Here is a 19695-nt window from a genome sequence, read left to right as displayed (position 1 = left end):
TCCACTGTATCAAATTTAAGTAACACATTAACGCTGTAAGAGAACGAATCCACTTTTTTTTTTTTTAACCAAAGCCCCATCTTGACATTCAGTTAGAAGGGGAAAAACCCGGCCTGCCCTTTCAACCCACTATGGAAACTCAACTGCAGCCTAGTGTCTTCAAACTCTTACTTGTTAAGTAACCCCTCCCCCCGGTCACCTAGTAGGTTGGCACACAGTTCAACTGGCACTATCACTCTACTGTCTCAAAGTTCCAGACGCGCAAGCTTTCTTTATCCTGTAGAGGAGGTGGCAGTTTAACTGAGGCTTCTAGTTACAGAAGCGTTTTTGGAGGGAATGGTGGTGGAGGGGCACTGATTGATCTGTTTTAAACAGTAAAGCATGCTATAACTACGGCGAGTAGAAGGAAACCCAAGGATTACATTGGTGAATAAGTGTGACCCATTCGAAATCCCCGAGATTTATTACCCAATGATCTCTAAAGTACCATGGTGGATTTCCCGCAACTGCAACATGGAGTGGGATTCAAAATTTAGGTCAGCACTCCACTTTCTCTTACCTCATGGGAAGGCCCAGACAAGAGAGGGATAACCCACCCTAAGCAAGTCTTTACGAGATCTGGGCTGTTGGAAGGGTGTAAGATTGGAGTGTGAGGAGTCGCAAAACACCCTCCCCAACCCGACCTCTGTTTTCACCTGCTTTTTGGAGTCTGAATCCTGCAAGGTAACCTGAGCCTTCTGATGGTCGGCAAACCGAGTAACATTAAAATGGATATTAGTAATAACTCATTTGCACTAGTTTAAGAAGTCGTAGATGCTACATAACACAAATAACTGTTGTTCTAAGTAACAGTTGCACTTTATCTAAATACCTTAAACTAGCTCCATACTACAAGCAACAGAAAAGCTGCTAAACACTGTTAAAATCAGCACCAGAATAATGTTCTAGATTTTAAGAGTGTGTGGATGGGGAGTATATCCTTGTGGATTAGAGAACTCCATTAAAACAATTCTGAAAGCTCTCCCGAAGACTTGGATGGCAGCAGTCTAAAAAACAAAAACAAATCACAACTTAAAATAAATTAGACTTATTAGAAACCCTGCCATAAAAGTTATTCTTAGCAAGGTACTTATAAATCATGTTAACACTGATGTCCCCCTTTTTCTGGACGTAACATAATTCTCTCAAGTTTCTGCATCTCCTCCTAAAAAGTGATTTTATAGATAACATAGTAGGCCAACAGTTTCTTTGCACTTGAAAGACTGCCAATTCCCCCCCCCCCCCCCCCCCCAATACTGCCACGAGTTAGTAGGTCGACCACGTTCCTTGTTTTTGCCCAACAGGTCTCCTTGAATTGGGACAAAATAAGCAGCTGGGGATCTGCTGAAGTAGGAGGCAACACGACGAACAATAGGAACCTGCATAGCAGCTTCTTGAACTGAAGGAGTTGGTGTCTAGTAAACCTCATGCCCCTTTCTTCCACCACATAATCTATTTTTTTGTAATCACTCCTGCAGCTATTTTCATCCACTACTTTATTTAATCACTCTTGCAGATTTTCATTCCTGTTTTTCTCGCTGTCACTTCACTGTTTTCCTTTGTCCTACTCATCCTTTTTTGCCCCTTTCCCTCACACCGCGAGTCTAGGTTTTAATTTTCTATTTCTTAAACAAAACGATACAGCATAGATAGTCAATTACACATTTCAACTTAGCCTTTGGGTCCAAGACTGATGGTGAAAACTCAAGTCCTACTTCCAGTAGCGTAAGCACAGGAAACGAAAGGCAGACTACATGACTATTTTAAAAGGGTACCCATGCCTTGGATATAACCGTTTTTGTTTGTATGAAAAATAAAGAATGATGACAGGGGATCCCTCAATATAGTTATTTACTCTTACACCCCTTTAAAACCTAATCTAGACTTTTGTTTTTAACAACTTCTTTGCTAATTTTGGAGAGGCAGTTAAGGTTTCTTTAAATTACAGACGGCTGCATAAAAGCTGGACATACACCATTTCAAGTTCTCTTTGGCTAAATGAAAAGACATGTATAATCGCCCCTCCCCCCCCCCCCCCAAATAGCAGTGGGTGATGTTACCAAATGCTTTGAGAGGCTGCCAGGGAAAAAAAACAAATAGCACCCGCGTTGCAAAAACATGAATGCTCGCGGCAACTAATCTTACCAAGTAATGGAAAAGGATGTTGCCCCACAGCCACCACAAAGTATTTATTCACTTCAAATTTTTGACTCCCAACATTTCACATTGCAGCAAATTTCAAGTTTTGGTCTAACTCATATAGAAGTGTTTTTTGATTGTGGCATTTTATTTGTTGATGTATTTAATCTCCTACTCCCGTTTCGTTTCTGAATTTTGTTTTTGACACTATCTTGCTGCATAACTAAAATGTATTTAATATGATGGGTTTTATGAATATTTAATCAAGGACAGAGCTAAACAGGAACAAGCAGATTCAAAATAGACATCTCCCTGTCTGATAACATGAGTATACAGCAAGGAGGTGTTTACAAAAAGATTAATACCATGAACAACTTAACAGCTAAATAATCTAACTCATTCCAGCTTTATCCAAGTCAATGGCAGTAAGATTAGAATGCTTCTGAACCTAGTTTTACACTCATGTTTGAATATAGTTTCTTTTATCTGGCATTCAATTAAAAGGGGCAGCCCACCGAATACACGCATCAATACACAAGAGAGCTAGTAACTAGACTTCAACACTGTCATCCAGACCCTCAATAATAACTAAAGCAAAATTAACTTCCTTTTGAAAAGGGAATCAAACATTTTTTCTCTTTAATACAGATTTCATCGCATTACCATTTTTGTTCTGGAGAACGTTAAACTGAGTTTTTAGGCAGGAGATTGTTGAAGTGGACTGCTATGTCCTTGTAGGGCATACTAGCTCCACCAAATATTGCATTTTCAGACTTTTGTGATGGCTAGGTGTACTGGGGACTCAACAAGCTGTGGAAGACAAACCTTTCATGGAAAACGACTATTTATTAGTGCACTTATCCACCACTAAATGTTTATTACAACTTCAAAACAGTCTACAGTCAGAATGAATAGGCACAACAGCAAACCGCAGTTTACCCCAACACCAATGAAACATCCTAATTATTATATGTAAAGGGTTCTGATAGTGGCTCCTAAAAATGCCAGTCAAACAGTATCTCTAGGGATCGTTAATATTGCTAAATATGCAGTGAATCTGCAAATATACTCCTAAAGCAATTCAAGCCATAACTTAATTCCTTCTTAACATTCATCCAAAGTGCACCAGGTTTGGTGGTGATCATGTTTTAACATTTCTAGTCTTAGCCAAATCAAATCTCGAAGAAGAAATCCATGCATTTTGTATGCATGCGATTCCAAGAGGACGTCAAACCAGTTTATCAAAAACAAAATCAGCGTATTTTCACTTCTAAGAGCGCTATGTAACTTTATAGTTTAAGGCCAGTCAAGAAAAGCATGCATATTTACTCAAACTCATTCAACAAAAGAAATGACACTTAAGCCCAGTACACATGGTTAGCTAGGTCTCTGGCAAGTCCTAGACATGCTATTAGATTTTCCATTTCCAAATATCACATGGCCTGAAAAACAAGGTATAATAGTCTAGAAATACACAAACACAAAGTAAAATAAAGAACTTCGTTTTGATTCATGCTCCAACGCATCCATAAACAGTTTCCTCAAAAGAGAATCAGTGTCTACCTCATTGGTGTTCCATCGGTGTCGTTCTTTTGGTAAACTTGAACATTTTGGTAGACATTCAAGCAGCTTCTTCGGTAAAAAGATCTTTACATGGCTGCCATTGCTGTTTCCATGATCATCTAAATGAAAACAAAAGATAAAAAAATTGAGTCCAACTTTTCAATAAATTAATGCGGTCTTAATTGAGAGATGTAGTTTGAGCAAAATGAGGAGAATTTTTTGACTATTTATACAATTGTCGTCACAAAATATTTCACTGGAGATGCAAACTTACCTAGGACTTTGATTTTCTTTGGTATAAAAATAAATTAATTTATGATTTTTACATTTGGGTCCTAGTTAAGGCCAACTAAGCTAGTATTAAACACCTGAAATATATGGATAAAAAAAAAAAAAAAAAAAAAAAGTCCTCCACTGGCAATTACAATTTTTTCTAAATGTAACAAATCTAGTTTACATTTTGTAAACTACGGACACCATGACTGTATGCACTTAAGGAATACAGACTGCAAAATCAACATGATCAATTATCTAAAATATGAAACATTCTTCACTATGTGTAATGAACCAAAAAAACTAACGGAGTATTTCCTATTTAAAAACTGTAAGGATGCACCAAAAAATGACCCAATGACATGAGAACGACTTTGTAAGCCAGCTATTTATTAAGTACAGATATTTATTTGAACTTTTCAGAGTATGAGATCAGTAATACGAATCTCACTAGCAGCATACCCCAGAACATTAGAAAATAAATGTGTTTAGGCTTCCCATCGGCTGACCTGTGCAATTCATGTAGAACTGTCAAATAATCTCGTAGAGACTGGGAGATGCGTGAGAAATATTGGGGTCTGGGTCAGCGATGTCCTTCTGCTCCTCAAAACAGATGTAAGCTGTCACAGCACAAGCTAGCTTGTAGCCTACGTATGTATGTGGCATTGCTATGGTGCAAACTAAACTCAAATGCAGCAGAGCACTGTATATGGTCAAAGACCAGCTTAATTTCAAGGGTTATAAGTAAGGAAGTCGAGTTGAGGAGAGTTAATGGATTGTACTGTAGTATCCTTTAAAAAGAGGCACGTTTTTGCCTCTTTCCTAAATTGCAATGCGTTTGGGCTGTCCCGATGGATACAGGTATATTGTTCCAGATCCTGGGTGCATAGCTGGAAATGGACTGCTCCCTTTTTAGGTCTCGCCTGAGCCAGCGCATGCGCTGCCTGGCGAGACATTTAGTGAGTGGGCTTTAAAAAGCAGACCACAGCTTTTTGGGTGGCATAGAGCGTGCGGTCATGCGCACAGTTACGAGCAGAGGCGCCATCTGGCTTTCCTCACGCTCTCCCAGGAGCACGCGCGGGTCTTGTTGCTCCTTCTCTCTGGCTCCCTTTGCTTCGGTGCGACTGCAGCCTTTCCGTTCGTCGGGCGTTTGTGACGGAAGGCGAGAAATGCGTGTAAAGCATCGGCTGCGCTTATCTCCTCTACTGTGCGTTGGTGCAGTTGTTGGCTCAAGGCGCTGGTTCTGCGTCAGTGAGTGCGCACCCCCCTGCCCTGCTCCCCTCGGAGGAGTCGCCATGGCTGGGCAGCAGTTCCAGTATGATGACAACGACAACACCTTCTTCTACTTCCTCACATCCTTCGTGGGGCTCATAGTCGTGCTGGCCAACTACTACCGGTGGCCCCGAGACCAGAACTCCGGTGAGTGCCCCCCTAGATAAACAACGTTGCGAGCATCAGCAAAGCCAGGCTCCAGGGATGTTGGTTGATTACATCTGTTACACTTGCTGTTGTCACTAGGTACACCCAGCTCCCCCCGTTTCCTCATGTACCTTTGGTTATTGAGGCCTCCAGGGCAGGCAATATTGATGCTTACATGACAGTTTTTTTGAGGGGGTGAAAGGCTACTAAAGTGTGAGGCTTTGTTATTGAAGTCAATTGGCTACATGTACTAGCCAAGGGAGAAGCTCCTGGTTCTTCAAGTGACAGACCCACTTTCTATTTTGTTCCCTCCAGATTTGCAGCAGTTCCTGGGCATTCCAATACAAATTTCAAGTTGGACAAGCATTTATGAGTTTCGTTCCCAACTGTGGCAGTCAGAGCCATGGTCACAGTGCTCCAGGTTGCGAGGCTGCAAGAGTTTTTGAAGATGTTTAATGCTGGTTTGCGTGGCGCATTGCATAGCTGTTTGGTGCCCTTTTTGAGTGACCCATTGTTAAGTGAAGGTATATTTCCATGTTCTTTTTATATGTGCAAGTTGCACAACTGAAACGTTTATTAGTTTACCTTCTTGTAAGCTAGGTTATAGGAAGGGTACCATAACAGCCGAAATGATTTGAAACCTAACCTGCACGAAGCACCTGTGCAGTGTAAGATACTCCGTGTACCAAGCCAGTCAAGTGAATGCTGACAGCTGTGTTGTAGCACCCTCTAGCAATCGTCCTGCTGTTAGTAAACCCAGTCCTTACAGCACCCAGGACTTGCAGGCTTTCAGCGATGTAAAAGAAGGCCTACGTGCACCCATTCTCTTTTCCATACAGCTATTGGTGACTGTAGGCATCTTGAGCTGTGCATCGGGCGCATCGTCCTTGCAAAATCAGTGGCCATCTGCACCAGTGTTAGCAGTTTGAACTTGATTTAGGTTGCTAGTGTTAAAGCTTTGCTTTCCTTACCTCCCTCCATTTTTTTTCCTTGTGTCACCGTCATTATGTAGTCCCTTGAGCTTACAGCGGTTTTCATCTTTAATGGTTCGCCAAATGATCCACTTTTAAAATCGGTTCGTGAAATTCTGTTATGATCTGCTGAATAATCCTTTTTTCGTGGAGTTTGTGCCAAGTTTGGTGGCAGTTGCATTTTACAAAGCTTTAGGTAAACGTATTGGTGGTACATCAGTTCTTCTGAACGGTGAGAAGACACAGTCCTCATTTAAATGTACTAAGGACATACGTGTCAAAGAAAAAGGAAATAATCTTAAAGTATGTGACGCCTGGTAGGATTTAGAGTCTTACGCAGCAGATGAATGTGAAAAATGCGACAAATTCATAACTAAGCTGAACAAGCATTTGCAATGCACTAGGTCTCGCATTTACGCAATTTGAGCTATTGGCATTGTAAATGACAATGCCTTTTAGTTAGGTTCTGGTTTTTAAAACAACTAAAAGGCATCGTTATTTACAATGCCAATAGCTAAAATTCGCGTAAATGCGAGACCTATTGCATTGCAAATGCTTGTTTCTTCTTATTTCGCAGTCTGATGGTGTCCTGGATCAAGTGTGCCAGAATCCAGACGTGAATGTGAGCTCGTTTGCAAGAGAAGGGAGGGTGCTCATCGCGACGTTGAGAAAGGTTCTCCCAATATGTCAAGGAATTAACTTTACCATACTAAAGCATTTGTCATATCCCAGCTGGGCTTTTATGACAATGGCACAGGTGTCCCCTGAAACACTAGGTTTTAGGCAACCCAAAATGAAGCAGCTAGGTTTTGCCAAAGTTTGAGTAAATGTGATGATTTTGCCCTACCCTGAAAGAACTCCGCTGGCTCTCAGTACCCCAAAGAATTAAAGACAAAACCATACACTTTGTCTGCAGTGACTTTGCTGGATAATGGGTTAAAACAGCAATAGAAGACGGTCCCACCTTTGCTGGATAATGGCGATAAAAGGTTGTGGTCTCCCTACATCTCTGGTCTTTACATTAAACCGGTAAACTACAGACTGTTCAAGCGATGTACAACCAAAAAGAAAAGGGGCAATCCATTCAACTTTATGGTTCAAGGTTCGGGAACAATCTCAGTCATTCTCCAAGGAACATACTCAACCTGGGCGTTTTCTAGTATGCACTGAATAACCACTTATCAAAAGGGGCATTTTCTTATGTTAACTAACTCGAGATCACCCTTCCCACACTCAAGGTTACTAGACACCACCAAAAAAGACTGATGACTCCTATCAACATCATTCCATTTATGTGAGTTATACGAGACATATGGCAGAAAGTTAGCAGCGGAAAGCTAATACCCATAAATAACTTATTTTGAAACCACTGTTTAAACAATAACAGCCACATATGCTTTGAAGCAGTGCCCAGAGAGTGCACCACAGAAAGCCGAGGCAGGTGAACATTACACTGTGAGCGATCAGTGTTGTGTTCAAAGGGTGAAGGTCTTGACCTCGCAAGAGCGGGGCACCATGCACATGCCTCTATTTTCTAAAATCGTGAGATTTTGAGAAGTCTTAAAATAACGTAGAATCGATGGTTCTGACCGGTTAGAACATTGTGGTGATAATCTTATTATTAATACTGTGGAGGCAGTTTATTGGAGTAGTTTTATTATTTTGGTACAAGAATGAAATAGTGCCATCCTCAAGTTATACCTTTAGACCCAATTTTAGAAGTACCACTAACACTTCAAAACACTGCTACCAGACTGATAGGATTACCAATTCTAAATCATAGCCACTGCCCACAAGTCAATACCTTAGGACGTAGGGCCTGGTTCAGAGGTAACAAACTTGAGCAAGTTTACACTTTGGAGTAAGTTTAAAACTTATTAACAGACTTGGATTGGAAACTTACTACAAAAGTGTAAGTTACAATTCTCCACCCAGAGTATTGCAATTAGCTTACGCTTGCGTGCGTAGCATTTCACACTAAACCCCTTTCTGAACCACCCCCAAACCTCTTGCTCCTCCCTACTCCCCCCCCCCCCCCTGGTACTAAGTATGCCCAGTCTTCAAGCCACACTCCTATGTCCCTCCCACACTTAGTACTAAAACCTTTTCTTATATGTGCAGAGACTCCACAGTTTGGGCAGAGAAATCTGCACACAAGTATAGGTAAATCACTGGCGTAAGACTCTACAAATTAAAGTGTGTAGTAGCTTTTGCAATAATCAAAAAACATTCGACAAAGTGCAGTTTGTGAAACGGTCTCTCAATGTCTGCCTACCTTCAGCTTACAACCACACAAAATGTTAACTTTAGTCATTTAACCAGTCCTAGCAGTTACATTTTGGATCACCAGTAATCTTGTAGACAGGTAATCTGCCATGACCACAAAAAGGGCATTGCTATAGAACAAGCGACTAATAATCAGGGCCTGAACTATGGTTTTCCTCCAGGCAATTAGGATCCATTTGAACAGCTTTCTCAATAGGTTTAAAATACCAAAAGATTTGCCACAAATGGCCTCGATGTGATCTTGCATTGAAAGAGAATCATCCACAATTACACCAACGTTCAGTTTGTCTTAATGTGTTCCTTATAAACTGGCATGGAAGCAAAGGATTTTTGGGAATATTTGCGAAGGGAGCTCATGAAACATGTGACTACAAAAGTATCAAGTTCTATGGTAGGATTTACTACTCTATGTAGAGACCAACTTCTTTGCCTACGCCCAAAAATAGATTTCCAAGAAAGTTTAGTATGCAGTGCCCATGTGAAGTGAGGCCATAGTTTTAGCATTAATGTTGCAAAACTCAATGAGGGTGATTCCCAGAGAAGCCTCGCCTGTTTGGGACATCAACTGGGGGAAAAACCCACCCAAAGCAATAACGTGGTCAGCTTTAATAAAAAATGTGTTTAAATGATTTGTCCCCTAAAGAGACCGGCCACAAGGCGGAATCCCGGAATACATGCGCCCCACTTAATAGCTGGATCTCTGTTTGGTCTGCATTTAATTTTAAGCAGTGTCTAGCCATCCATCCTGCTAATTTGGTAAGGCATTTTTTCAGCTTTACTTTTATTCTTCACCGTCCACCTCCAGCGATAAAGTCAACTGAGTGTCGTTGGCATATTTAAAGTTTAAAAAAGTAGAGCCCTGTGGAACTGTGCAAGTCGCTTTATGGGAGTGGGAGAGGAAATTGCCGAGCTGCACTGTATAGGATCTGTTTTTCAGAAAAGAGCTCAAACAATGAAGAGCCTTTGAATGTACACCAATTTCATGTAGTCTGGTAATTAGCAGACCGTGCGAGACCGTATCATAGGCCACCGAGAGCTCAAGCAGGATCAGGATGAGACTTTGCCCTGATCTACAGTTAGCCTGATGTCATCTAATATAGCCATCAATGTAGATTCTGAGCTATTCTTCGCACGAAAGCCAGTCTGAGAGGGATATAATAGGTTGTATGTTTCAAGAAAATTAAACAATTGTCTATTCACCGCTTTCTCCAGGATTTTAGACATGCATGGAAGAAGAGATATAGGCAGATAATTGGCAAGAACAGCAGCATCGATTCCAGGTTTCTTAGGCAAAGGTAACAAAATCACTTCATTCCAAGCCTCAGGATAGATTGACTCCTCAAAAGGTGGATTAAAAATGCAAGTAAAATGGGGACAAAATAGATACTAGGCGAGCAAAATTTAACCTCATCAGCTTCAAGACCTGCTAGTCTATAATCTTATTCAAGGTAGCCAATTGGGCACTGGCTTCAGGGTGAGAACCCACACAGGGCCCTAAAGGCTCCTCTAACAATTGTTGGGTCTAAAAAGGTAGAGTATAGCTTGTGGATTTTATCTGTAAAATAATTCCCCAAATCCTCATAAAAAGCCTCAGTAGGTGGAACGGAAGAAGCTATACAGTCAGGCTTAGCAAGCTCCTTAACAATTCTAAATAACTGTTGAGAAGGGACGCTATTCTCTTCAGGGCTTTATGATACTTTTTCAGGGCTTCTTTATATCAATAAAATTGTTTTCTTCCCTCGCAAAACTCCACTTTCCCCCCCCCCCCCCCCCCCCCCCAAGACTTTTACATTTCCTTTTGGTTGTTTTTAATTCCAATGAATACCATTACTCCGAGTGACGTCTTCTGGAAGATTTTTTAACTTTCAAGGGAGCACACTTGTCAAGACTGCCTCATTTAATGATTCAGTCTGCTTAATAAGAGGTGCCTCTGCCTCCTCCTGTGGAAGAATAAAGTGTTTTGAAAAGCATCCCTCAGAAATGCGACTCCACGCTCTTAGGATTAGAGGACTAGTATTACCCTGAGGAAGAGTAACCAAAACTGTAATTAAAAAAGTTGGTCCAAGTTAATGGAGCGATTCCAGAGATTGTTGTTTTGATGTTAGAGAACACAAGATCCAGTGTATGGCAAGCTCTATGGGTAGCACCAGTCACCCAGTGGAGAAGTGTGGCTCAATGATTAGAGCGGCAGACCCTGATGCAGAGGTCTAGCCCGGGACCAGGGTTCAATTCCCCGCCTCGGTGGGTCTTGGGCTCAAAAAATTCCACGGACCTGATAATTCTCGCCTCTGTGCCATTCTAATCATGGAGTCCCACTCTGCAACTCTGGGCAATAGCTTGCTTAATCTCCACAACGGCCCCCACAACGCTAAGGATGCCTGGCCTCCACCTTGGGGGTGCCCAGGAGTTGACGCCTCACAGGGAAAGCCAGGATGGGTTCCACAGCGGTATTCGTACAAGCACCTTGAGACCCTTGCGGGTGAGTAGTGCGCTATACAAGTATCAATTTACAATTTACATTGATGAAACTGGAGACTATATCATTTTCAAGATGCCTGCATAGCTCATCCTTCTCTTTGTCAAAATGTAGGCTAAAATCCCTAATTATGGTCATGCTTCGCACTTAGAGGCTAAGTGAGAGAGGAGGTTCTTCATTATATAAGGGTTGTGACCATTCGGTCTATAGAGCACCGTACTGCCGAGCAGCATTCGTTTTTTTGTGCGCAAGCTGGAAGCCCAACATCTCACAGCCCTTAGATATGAGCTTAAATTTCGCCACACGTGAAAGTCCTTAAAAATAATAGCAACGCCTCCACCTGGGCAGTCCTCCATGTCACATTTCAAAATCTTATAACCAATAGGGATGGCTGCAGCAATTTCCGCTACAGTGGATGCTTTCAGCCAAATTCCGGTAATTAACTAAATCTGGTTTTGAATCTGTAATCAAGTCACAGATATGTAATTTGTGTTTGAGGGACACCAGACTCCCCTCTAGGGGTTCTAAAGTCTTGTTAGAATCAAAAAGAATGTTACAAACCAAGGTTTGAACCATATTTGGACATCTTGTAAGACATAGGGCATGCTGTGGATCGTATTCACCATAGCCATCCGTGGGATTGTGAAGAGGTATGCCATGGTAAATTCTGTAGCAAGCAGTACTTTTAACACCATAACTGGGTCCTTAGTAAGTCCTTTATACTTCCGCCAGAACTAATTTTAACATATTACCACTGCCATGCAGCAACTACAAAATTATTTTCCACAAGTCAAGAAATAAAGCCACAGCAAAACAAAGTGACAACAGTAACTGACATTTTTAAAAAAAAATCTTATATTTTCTATTACATGGTTAATTTGAGCTTAAATTTAAACTGGACACGGATAAATCTGATGCAGGGGGGTTAAGTTGAAAATAAGCAAAAGCCAACGATCAATAAAAATACAATTCCTGCTTCCCAAATAACTTGCCATTAATACACAGTTTTAAAGACATTCAAGTTTGTACTTAATAACATGCAATACTGAATTTTAATTGTATAATCTTTTCCATACTTCAAACACCTCACCCTCTCATAGGAAGAAAAATGGATCATAAAATTTAAGCGCTAGGACAGTAAAAATCAAAAACGATGTTCTTACTTCTACTAATGAAATGTTATTGGTTCTCAGATATTTGGTGCTTCACAAAGGTTATTTTTTAATACAGGTCACTGGGCGTTAAATACAATTACAAGACCATTACATTTCATACAAATCTTTCACAGCAAACTACATCATTATCTTCTCTGACTACTCCACAAAAAAAGACACACAAATCTCAATATATTATATTCCATACACATATATCCCCTTTCTAAGTAATCATGTATTGAAAAAATTATTTTAGTCTTATTGTATAAGAAAAAAATTACTCTTGAAAGCTTTACTCTGCCCTACCATCACTCTACACCTCTATCAATGTTACCTATATCTTCACTCTCTCTCTCATCTCAAACCCTTTCTATTACTATGATCTCCAAAATAACCCTTCCTAGACTCCTACCCCTACACCTCCTGCCTCACTCCAAACATCAGATTACTAAATATGAACTCCCAAAAGACCCTACTAAATTCTCCATTATGTTCTCTACTTGGCTCATCCCAAACAATGTTTCTTCCCCTATTCCCTTTCTCTACAAGCTCTTCTCTTCTCCTCTCTCCTTTATTTTTCCCAGACCTCAACTTAATACTAGGATCTCCCAATTAAAGCTTCTGGCTTTCTTCTGTCTTACATCCCTCCATTACGCTATTCAATCTAACATGTCCTCTGCTCAAATTAACTTGTACCACCCTATACTAATACCAGGCCTGGGGTTAGTTCGTGGAGTTTTGCTATGCGGAACTCAGCGAAGTTACAAGTGGCGGAGTGCAGTGTGTACTGCCGTTCGCACTGGTCTTCCTGCTGCTTGGGTAAAAATTCTACCAGAGGAGCAGATCGCGCTCACGAACTTACCAATCAAACATTAAGTACGCAGTCGCCAAAGGCCTCCCGCAAGAGAAAGGGATGGGATATTTAAGAAATGAAAACAAAGAAGGGGAGAAAGAACATTCACCATATATAACTTTTAGTAATCCTAAGCATTTCAAGTTGTTAATCAGAGCTTTCGGACACCCAATTTTTTTTTTTTTTTTAACTCACACTTCGCCCTAAAGTAGAAACTCCCAACACACAGTTCCAATATAAGGGCAGTAGCATGCTCACAAATACCACTGCTTCCACAGGTCTCTCCCTGGAGCACCTCAATGTGTCACACAGGCCAGGCCCAATCCGCGCCACTTCGGCTGTTCAAATTGGAGTCTCGGGAAGCCAGCATGACCTCCGTGTCTCAAAAGGTGCCATCTCAGCATACCACAATGCAGCCTGGCAGGCTCAAGGAGATGAAGGGACTGTTCCTCCCAGTTCTTCGCCTTACAGAAGCTGACTCTGAACTGTCAGTGATGGGGTCTCAGTCCGCTCCGATCTTTGTGAGGGGTCCCCAGGCAGTGTATCTTCCCAGTCACCTGCCTCGTCCTCCAGTCAGAAGTGCACCTTCCCATAATCAACCATCCAGAGGTTATTCAGAAACATCAGGCTGCATCGCAGATTAAGGACAAGCAGTCTCCTTTTAACAACAAAGTTTCTCGCTGATTTTGAACCCTTAGGGTGTAGTCCGGAAAGATAGATATTGGGTGTCCTTCGCAGTCAGTTCTGCGCGCCCTATAAGCGCACTAGTCGCAAGAGCGCATCACAACCTCTGTAATTAAACAGATGGGATAAATGAGCCCATTCAACCATGAAGAATTTGGATAACTGATGAGGATGCATGATTTTGGCGAGCCACTCAGAGTAAAAAGTTCTGCAGACTGTCTCTCCACCTTTACAGAAAAACCAATGAATCGGATTATTCAACCTGGATCTTCCCATGGCAGCTTCAACACTGTCAACTAGCCTCATTGAAAATTCCCACAAAGAAGACACTATTTCATTGAGGGTAGCCACGTCTCGGATTGTCTTCCACATGTCCCTCTGTGGTCATCACGCGATCTGCCACTCTGCTAAGGTAAGCTGAGCAAGTTTATATCAATTGCCATAAGTTTTTTTTTTTTTTTACCAATTCTGTTGGGAACCTTGAATGGCCTCCATCAAATCAGACAGCGGTGGTTCTCTCACCTGGCTCTCCATAGATTGTGCCACTAAGGACTTTGACTGCCCTTAACCCGTCTTTTCTAGCAGCTGGATTGTGTGGTTGTATTTGTCCATTTTGTTAGTCAGGGCCAATTTCCCCCCTTTATTCTTTACCATCCTGCATCTTTGCATAAAAGCCACCACCCTGACTGTCTAAATTTCCAAGGCTCCTCCCAGTAGAGACAATGGGGTGGGGCGTGGGGGGCCTATGGGAGAATCACCAGCACCAAGCGAGTCAGGGCCTCATAGGCCTGTGGGTCCACTTCATGTTCGGTATAGCCATTGCAATGGAAACTAAATGTCAGTTGCGCAGGAAAGCAGGGGGACACTGCCCCCTAAGGGCATACTCACAGCTGCAACACAGGGCCATACGCCCATCGAACAATTCTGCAGTCTCCGCCGTATGGGCCGTCGCTCCAAGCCACGCCCTTTCTTGCGAAGCAGGCTCCTCAATGTCCAAAGCCTGCAGAGCAGCAGATAAACATTCCAGCGGTGCTTCAGTAAATGGGTGGTTCTCTAAATAGGTTCTAACAATCACCACTGTTCCAGGCATGCTATACAGGGATAGCGCGGCCACCGCTCTGTCCCCCAAAGCCACCACCAGCTGCCGCACATGCAGGAGGCCCATTTACTCTGCCCCTCATAGGTATCCTGGGGACAGGTCTCGATTCTTCCCCCCCAGCAGCAGATGCAGAATATCCAGCGCAGCCTCCTCCAGGCCCGAGCTCAGCTAGACACCAATCTTGTTCTCTGGTTTATTAGTGCGAAGGAACACCACGCATTTCTGCTTACCAGGACCCTTTGTCAAGTTGAGGTTGCAAGACCCACACACACACAGAAATGAAGGGTTACATTCATAGACATACAAGATATACTAGCCAGGATAATTTCCTGGTGTCGTAAATACCACCTGGAAATGACAAATGCTAATTCTGAATAGTGACTGCATTATAAGCGCAAGAGTGATTAGTGCGGCTGAATAACACAAAGTAAAATACTAAAAAGACAGAGGATAGAATGATTAAACGAAAGAAAAGTTTGGCGGCACATCTTAATAAAGTTTGCATGTCACCGTGATTACATCAGTGCTAGCAGTGACTCTGCAGCAAATCAATGGTGAAAATTCACAATCGAAGACACTGTAAGCATAGATGGTTCTAAGGCCAGCAGCCTTGAGAGTACAGAGTTACCTATCCCAGAAGAGCCAGGTGCATAGGTGTCAAGTGATGTCGGAAACCTTCAATGGCGTGATGCAGAAAAGTGCTGCTGCCGGGAAGATGAAGTGTCCCGGGGGGGATCCAAGCCTGGATCAGAGGTGAGAAGAACCTGAAAGCAGAGGGGACAGAGTCTGGGTCACTTCACAGTGACCAGGGGCACGATAGACGAATGCCTACCGATGTCGGGTGCTTCAGGTGAGAAGAGGTGAAGCTGGACTCTGCAGGCACGGGGACCAGGAGACATCGACCAAAGTCCAGAGGTGAGCTGTCCCGCGAAGGATGTCGAGCGCTGCGGGGGGGGGGGGGGGGGTCGGGGCCACCAGCAAGGTCCTGGGGACTCTCCAACCTATGGAGTGTCAGGGCGCGTCTGGAGCAACCAGGAACTCCCACGGAAAGTCAAAGTTACCTTTACAGGGACCCACAGGCCAACGAACCAGGGATCGTGAAGGGACCTCGAGCTGAATCACGAAATACCAGCCCACGGAACACTCGTGGAGTGTAAGCCAGAAATCTTCTGTGGAATTACTGCTCAGGGTCAGGACTACAAGTAGCCCAAAGCACAGCCTCAGGGATCGCCGAAAAGCATATGCTGCTGCAAAAGTACACAGTGCACAGGCGTTCGGTTTGCACGGTCCCCACGAGGGATACTGGTCTCAGAATTACTGAGAGAGTAGATCGACCTCAGAGACCTCGGGAACCCACCTCCTGTGTTGCAGAAATCTTCAGAGTCCTCAGGAGCTCGGTAGAGGCAAACTGGTCAGATGCGTTTAGGTGCCTGCCTTGCAGGGGAGTAACTCCTTTACTCCAAGGGAGATTCTTCAGTCATCCAGCGTTGTGCAGTTCGTACTTGGTTTCTGTAGCAGAGTTGAATCCAGGTAGAATCTAAAGTCCTGTAGTCAGGGGTTCCTACTTTTTACCCAAGGAAGGGTTGGGACAAACTCTGGGGACCCACCTATGGGAGGGTCAGGACAGAGGGGTGGCTACACCCCTGTCCTTTGTCCAGTTGCGCGCCAGAGGAGGAGCAAATGGCTCCTGCAACCGGTTTGAGGTGGACTATGCACAGGGACACCAAATGTGCCCCCAGTGCAGACTTCAAAGCACTCTCAGAGTGCACCCACCCAGCCCCAATACACTAAAGCCTGTCAGGGAGGTGGTCACATCTCCCTTTGACAGGAAACCTATTGTCAAGCCTTCCCCTGCTCGAGCTTGGCTCAGCAGCAGGAGGGCAGACTCATGTCTGTGGCTGGCAGCATCCATTTTATGATGCCCAGGTCAAGAAAGCTGATACCAGGTAGCCCAGTGTGTCACATAAGTCCATCTAGGAGGGTGGAATCATACAGCGGGCAGATATGATTCCAAGGTGTTTGACACCAAACATGGCATGTTTCTAAGCAGCCGTTTTAAAGTTAGAATTTACTGCGAGGTTATAATGCACTTAAATATATATGGTTCGCTACATCACAAACAACCCTGGAAAATAGGTTCCGAAGGCTGCAGAGGGGCTCTGCTCATGCAGGTGCACACCGTCACATAAAACCCAGCACCCTGCCTTCAGGATTGATAAGGCCTGCCATAGGAGTGACTGATAGGTTTACATGTGCAGTGATTTAGAATAGATATAGTGAACCTATATCTAAGTAAGGGGTGCATGCACCACCTTACACAGGCTGCAGTAGCAGACCTGTGGTGCCATTTTGAATGGTCTCTCAGGGGTGGCACAATACATGCTGCAGCCCTTGGGAGGCCTCTGGGGGCCCTGGGTGCATAGTATACCATATACTAGGGACTTATAAGGGTACCCCAGAACCCAATCTGGAGTGTACCTAGAGTACCTGCAATCTAGAGGAGAAAGCAGCTAGACTGGGGTCCTGGATAGCAGGATTTCAGTCAGACTAAGTCAAAAACATTGATACATCAGCAAAAAGTGAGTTCAACTATAAGAAGCAGATCCTACTCTCCTACACAGATGGATATAGATGAAAATGAAGTGAGCTTGAGCACAAACATACAGCACACTTGTTCAGCTCAAGTTGCTCAGCTCAAGGAGAGTTACATATATAGAAGCATGCCCCCAATAATCTGCCTTAAAGAAACAAGCCAATGTATATTGTAATATTTTACTTGCACAGCACTTACTAAATGTGTGGAGTGCTGAAGTGTTTATCCACAAGAGTAGAACCCTAAACCATGTAAGTTTGCATTTGCTTTGAGCTTATGAGGGAAATATTTCCATCTTGTGCGAGATGACCATCAAGGTGCAGTTCTCATTTTAAGTGACACAAGACTTGGTGGTGTGACAGATGACAAAAAGTGAGCGATCGATTTGCATTCTAAATAGTTTGTGGTATGGCGTCGGTTCTACAGGTCCAGTTACTGTGCTCGAAGTTTTATATTGCCATTATGAGAGAAAAAGTTAGGAAAATGTGGCAAGAATCGCTACATTATCATCCTTTTTTTAAATTACGGAATGTCGATGCTCCAGGTATGTTACTATTTGGGACGTGCAGAGTGGGGTACAATTCTCCAGGACTATATAGCAGATCTCTTTGGTCTTCGGAGGCCAGTCTGTTTAGCATTAAATGTCCTGGTATAACCCATGTGAGTACCATTCATCTGCCAGCAGGTTTCCACAGGTCTGTCATAATATACACTGACCTGTTGACGATGGATCAGGTAGTGAACTGGCATACTCAGACTGAAACAGGGAGCATTACCAGAAAGACTAAATCTACTGTCCTTCACCTTGTGGTTAGAGGTCAGATGTAGGGCAGACATGGTTTGCTATGTCTGAGCCCTCCATCTCATCGGAACTGGAGCACCACTCCCTACCCTAACAACCCCTGCAAACCCATTAGATTCAAGTAACTCCTATCTGACCAAGACATTCTCTCCCTCCTACTAGCTTACAACTCCACCTTAACGGACAACTCAAACATACATGAACCCATGCTACCTACGACACTAAATCCTCCTTGAGCTACTAGACTCACTCAAGCCCTTTTGGGGGTCTATCCAAATGATTACACTAAACCCCCATAGTGCTCCCAGACATAACTAATGCCCTTAACACTGCTAACCTTAGGCAAATTCACATTACACAGCCTTGTCACACAGACTCCAAGTCGCATCTAAACTGCATACTGCTCAACTGTAGATCTGCGGTGAAACATGCAACTGGCATCGCTGACCTCATAAATCGGGAACTCCACCCCCTAATCCTCACAGAAACCTGGCTGACTTACTCCTCAGGACCTGTCCTTGACATCCTAATCCCCCTGAGCCACAACATAATCAGACTTGATAGAGCTAAGAGAACTGGTGGAGGCATCGCCTGTACATACTATAACAGTCTCTCAGCTAAGCAATCTCACTCTGCAATTCTCCCTTCATGTGAATCTCTCTCTATATAGACATTATCAGTAACTACACACCCTTGTGCAACCTACACATCTTTTACCATCCTCCGGGAGACAACCTCCCTCTGGTCGAACTATCAATGGAAACCATCTCATCCAACTTGGGGTGCCATTATCCCCAAATATTCCTGGGAGACTTCAATCTTCATTGGAATGACCGAATGATCAGGTTCATTTGTAGGTTCTGCCTCAGCAGCATTGCAAGTGTTTGTCATTTTCATTCCCCGATTTCCTCCATTTGTGTTACAATATGCCAAGGTGTGTTTTTGTTCTTATTATCTGGTCATTGAGCCATTTGGTCTTCTTGGATTTGAACCTAGCTGTAGTCTTTACTGGTTTCTGGTTATCAAAGAAAATGGAGATCCAGTTATAGAAGGTGGGTATACCCTGAGGTTGCACATTGATTGAGGTTCTTTCCAGGTGAGAGTTAATAAGTCTGGTTTTCCACCCTCCCCGACTTGTCTGCATGTGCAGTTCTTGGTGAATGTTGCGGTCTCGGAGGTGCTTTCGTCCAAAGCCGTCTCCGGAGGGAAGCGGATAGGATATCTAATGTGTAGTCAGTGCAGTGAGTAAGATTAGATATAGTTTGTTGGGGGTTGAAGACCTTAAGATTGGATGCGACGGCTGCGGTTGTTAAGTCATTGTCAAACCATGTGTTGAGGTCTCCT

General features: G+C 43.2%; 1 protein-coding gene across 2 annotated transcripts in view; it reads right to left on the bottom strand.

The window, feature by feature from the left end:
- Positions 1 to 19695, bottom strand: part of CAMTA1 (calmodulin binding transcription activator 1) — a 3052768-nt gene that overhangs the window by 3027397 nt on the left and 5676 nt on the right. For both annotated transcript variants that reach the window (XM_085604480.1, XM_085604488.1), the window contains exon 2: positions 3742 to 3860. In XM_085604480.1, coding sequence (XP_085460606.1) covers positions 3742 to 3860 — 119 coding nt within the window. The remainder of the gene's footprint in view (positions 1 to 3741; positions 3861 to 19695) is intronic.

This window comes from Triturus cristatus, chromosome 1_2 (assembly GCF_964204655.1).
Source record: "Triturus cristatus chromosome 1_2, aTriCri1.1, whole genome shotgun sequence".
Classification (NCBI taxonomy): domain Eukaryota; kingdom Metazoa; phylum Chordata; class Amphibia; order Caudata; family Salamandridae; genus Triturus; species Triturus cristatus.
Note: the sequence above shows the minus strand (reverse complement) of the source record. Positions and strands in the feature narration are given on the sequence as shown.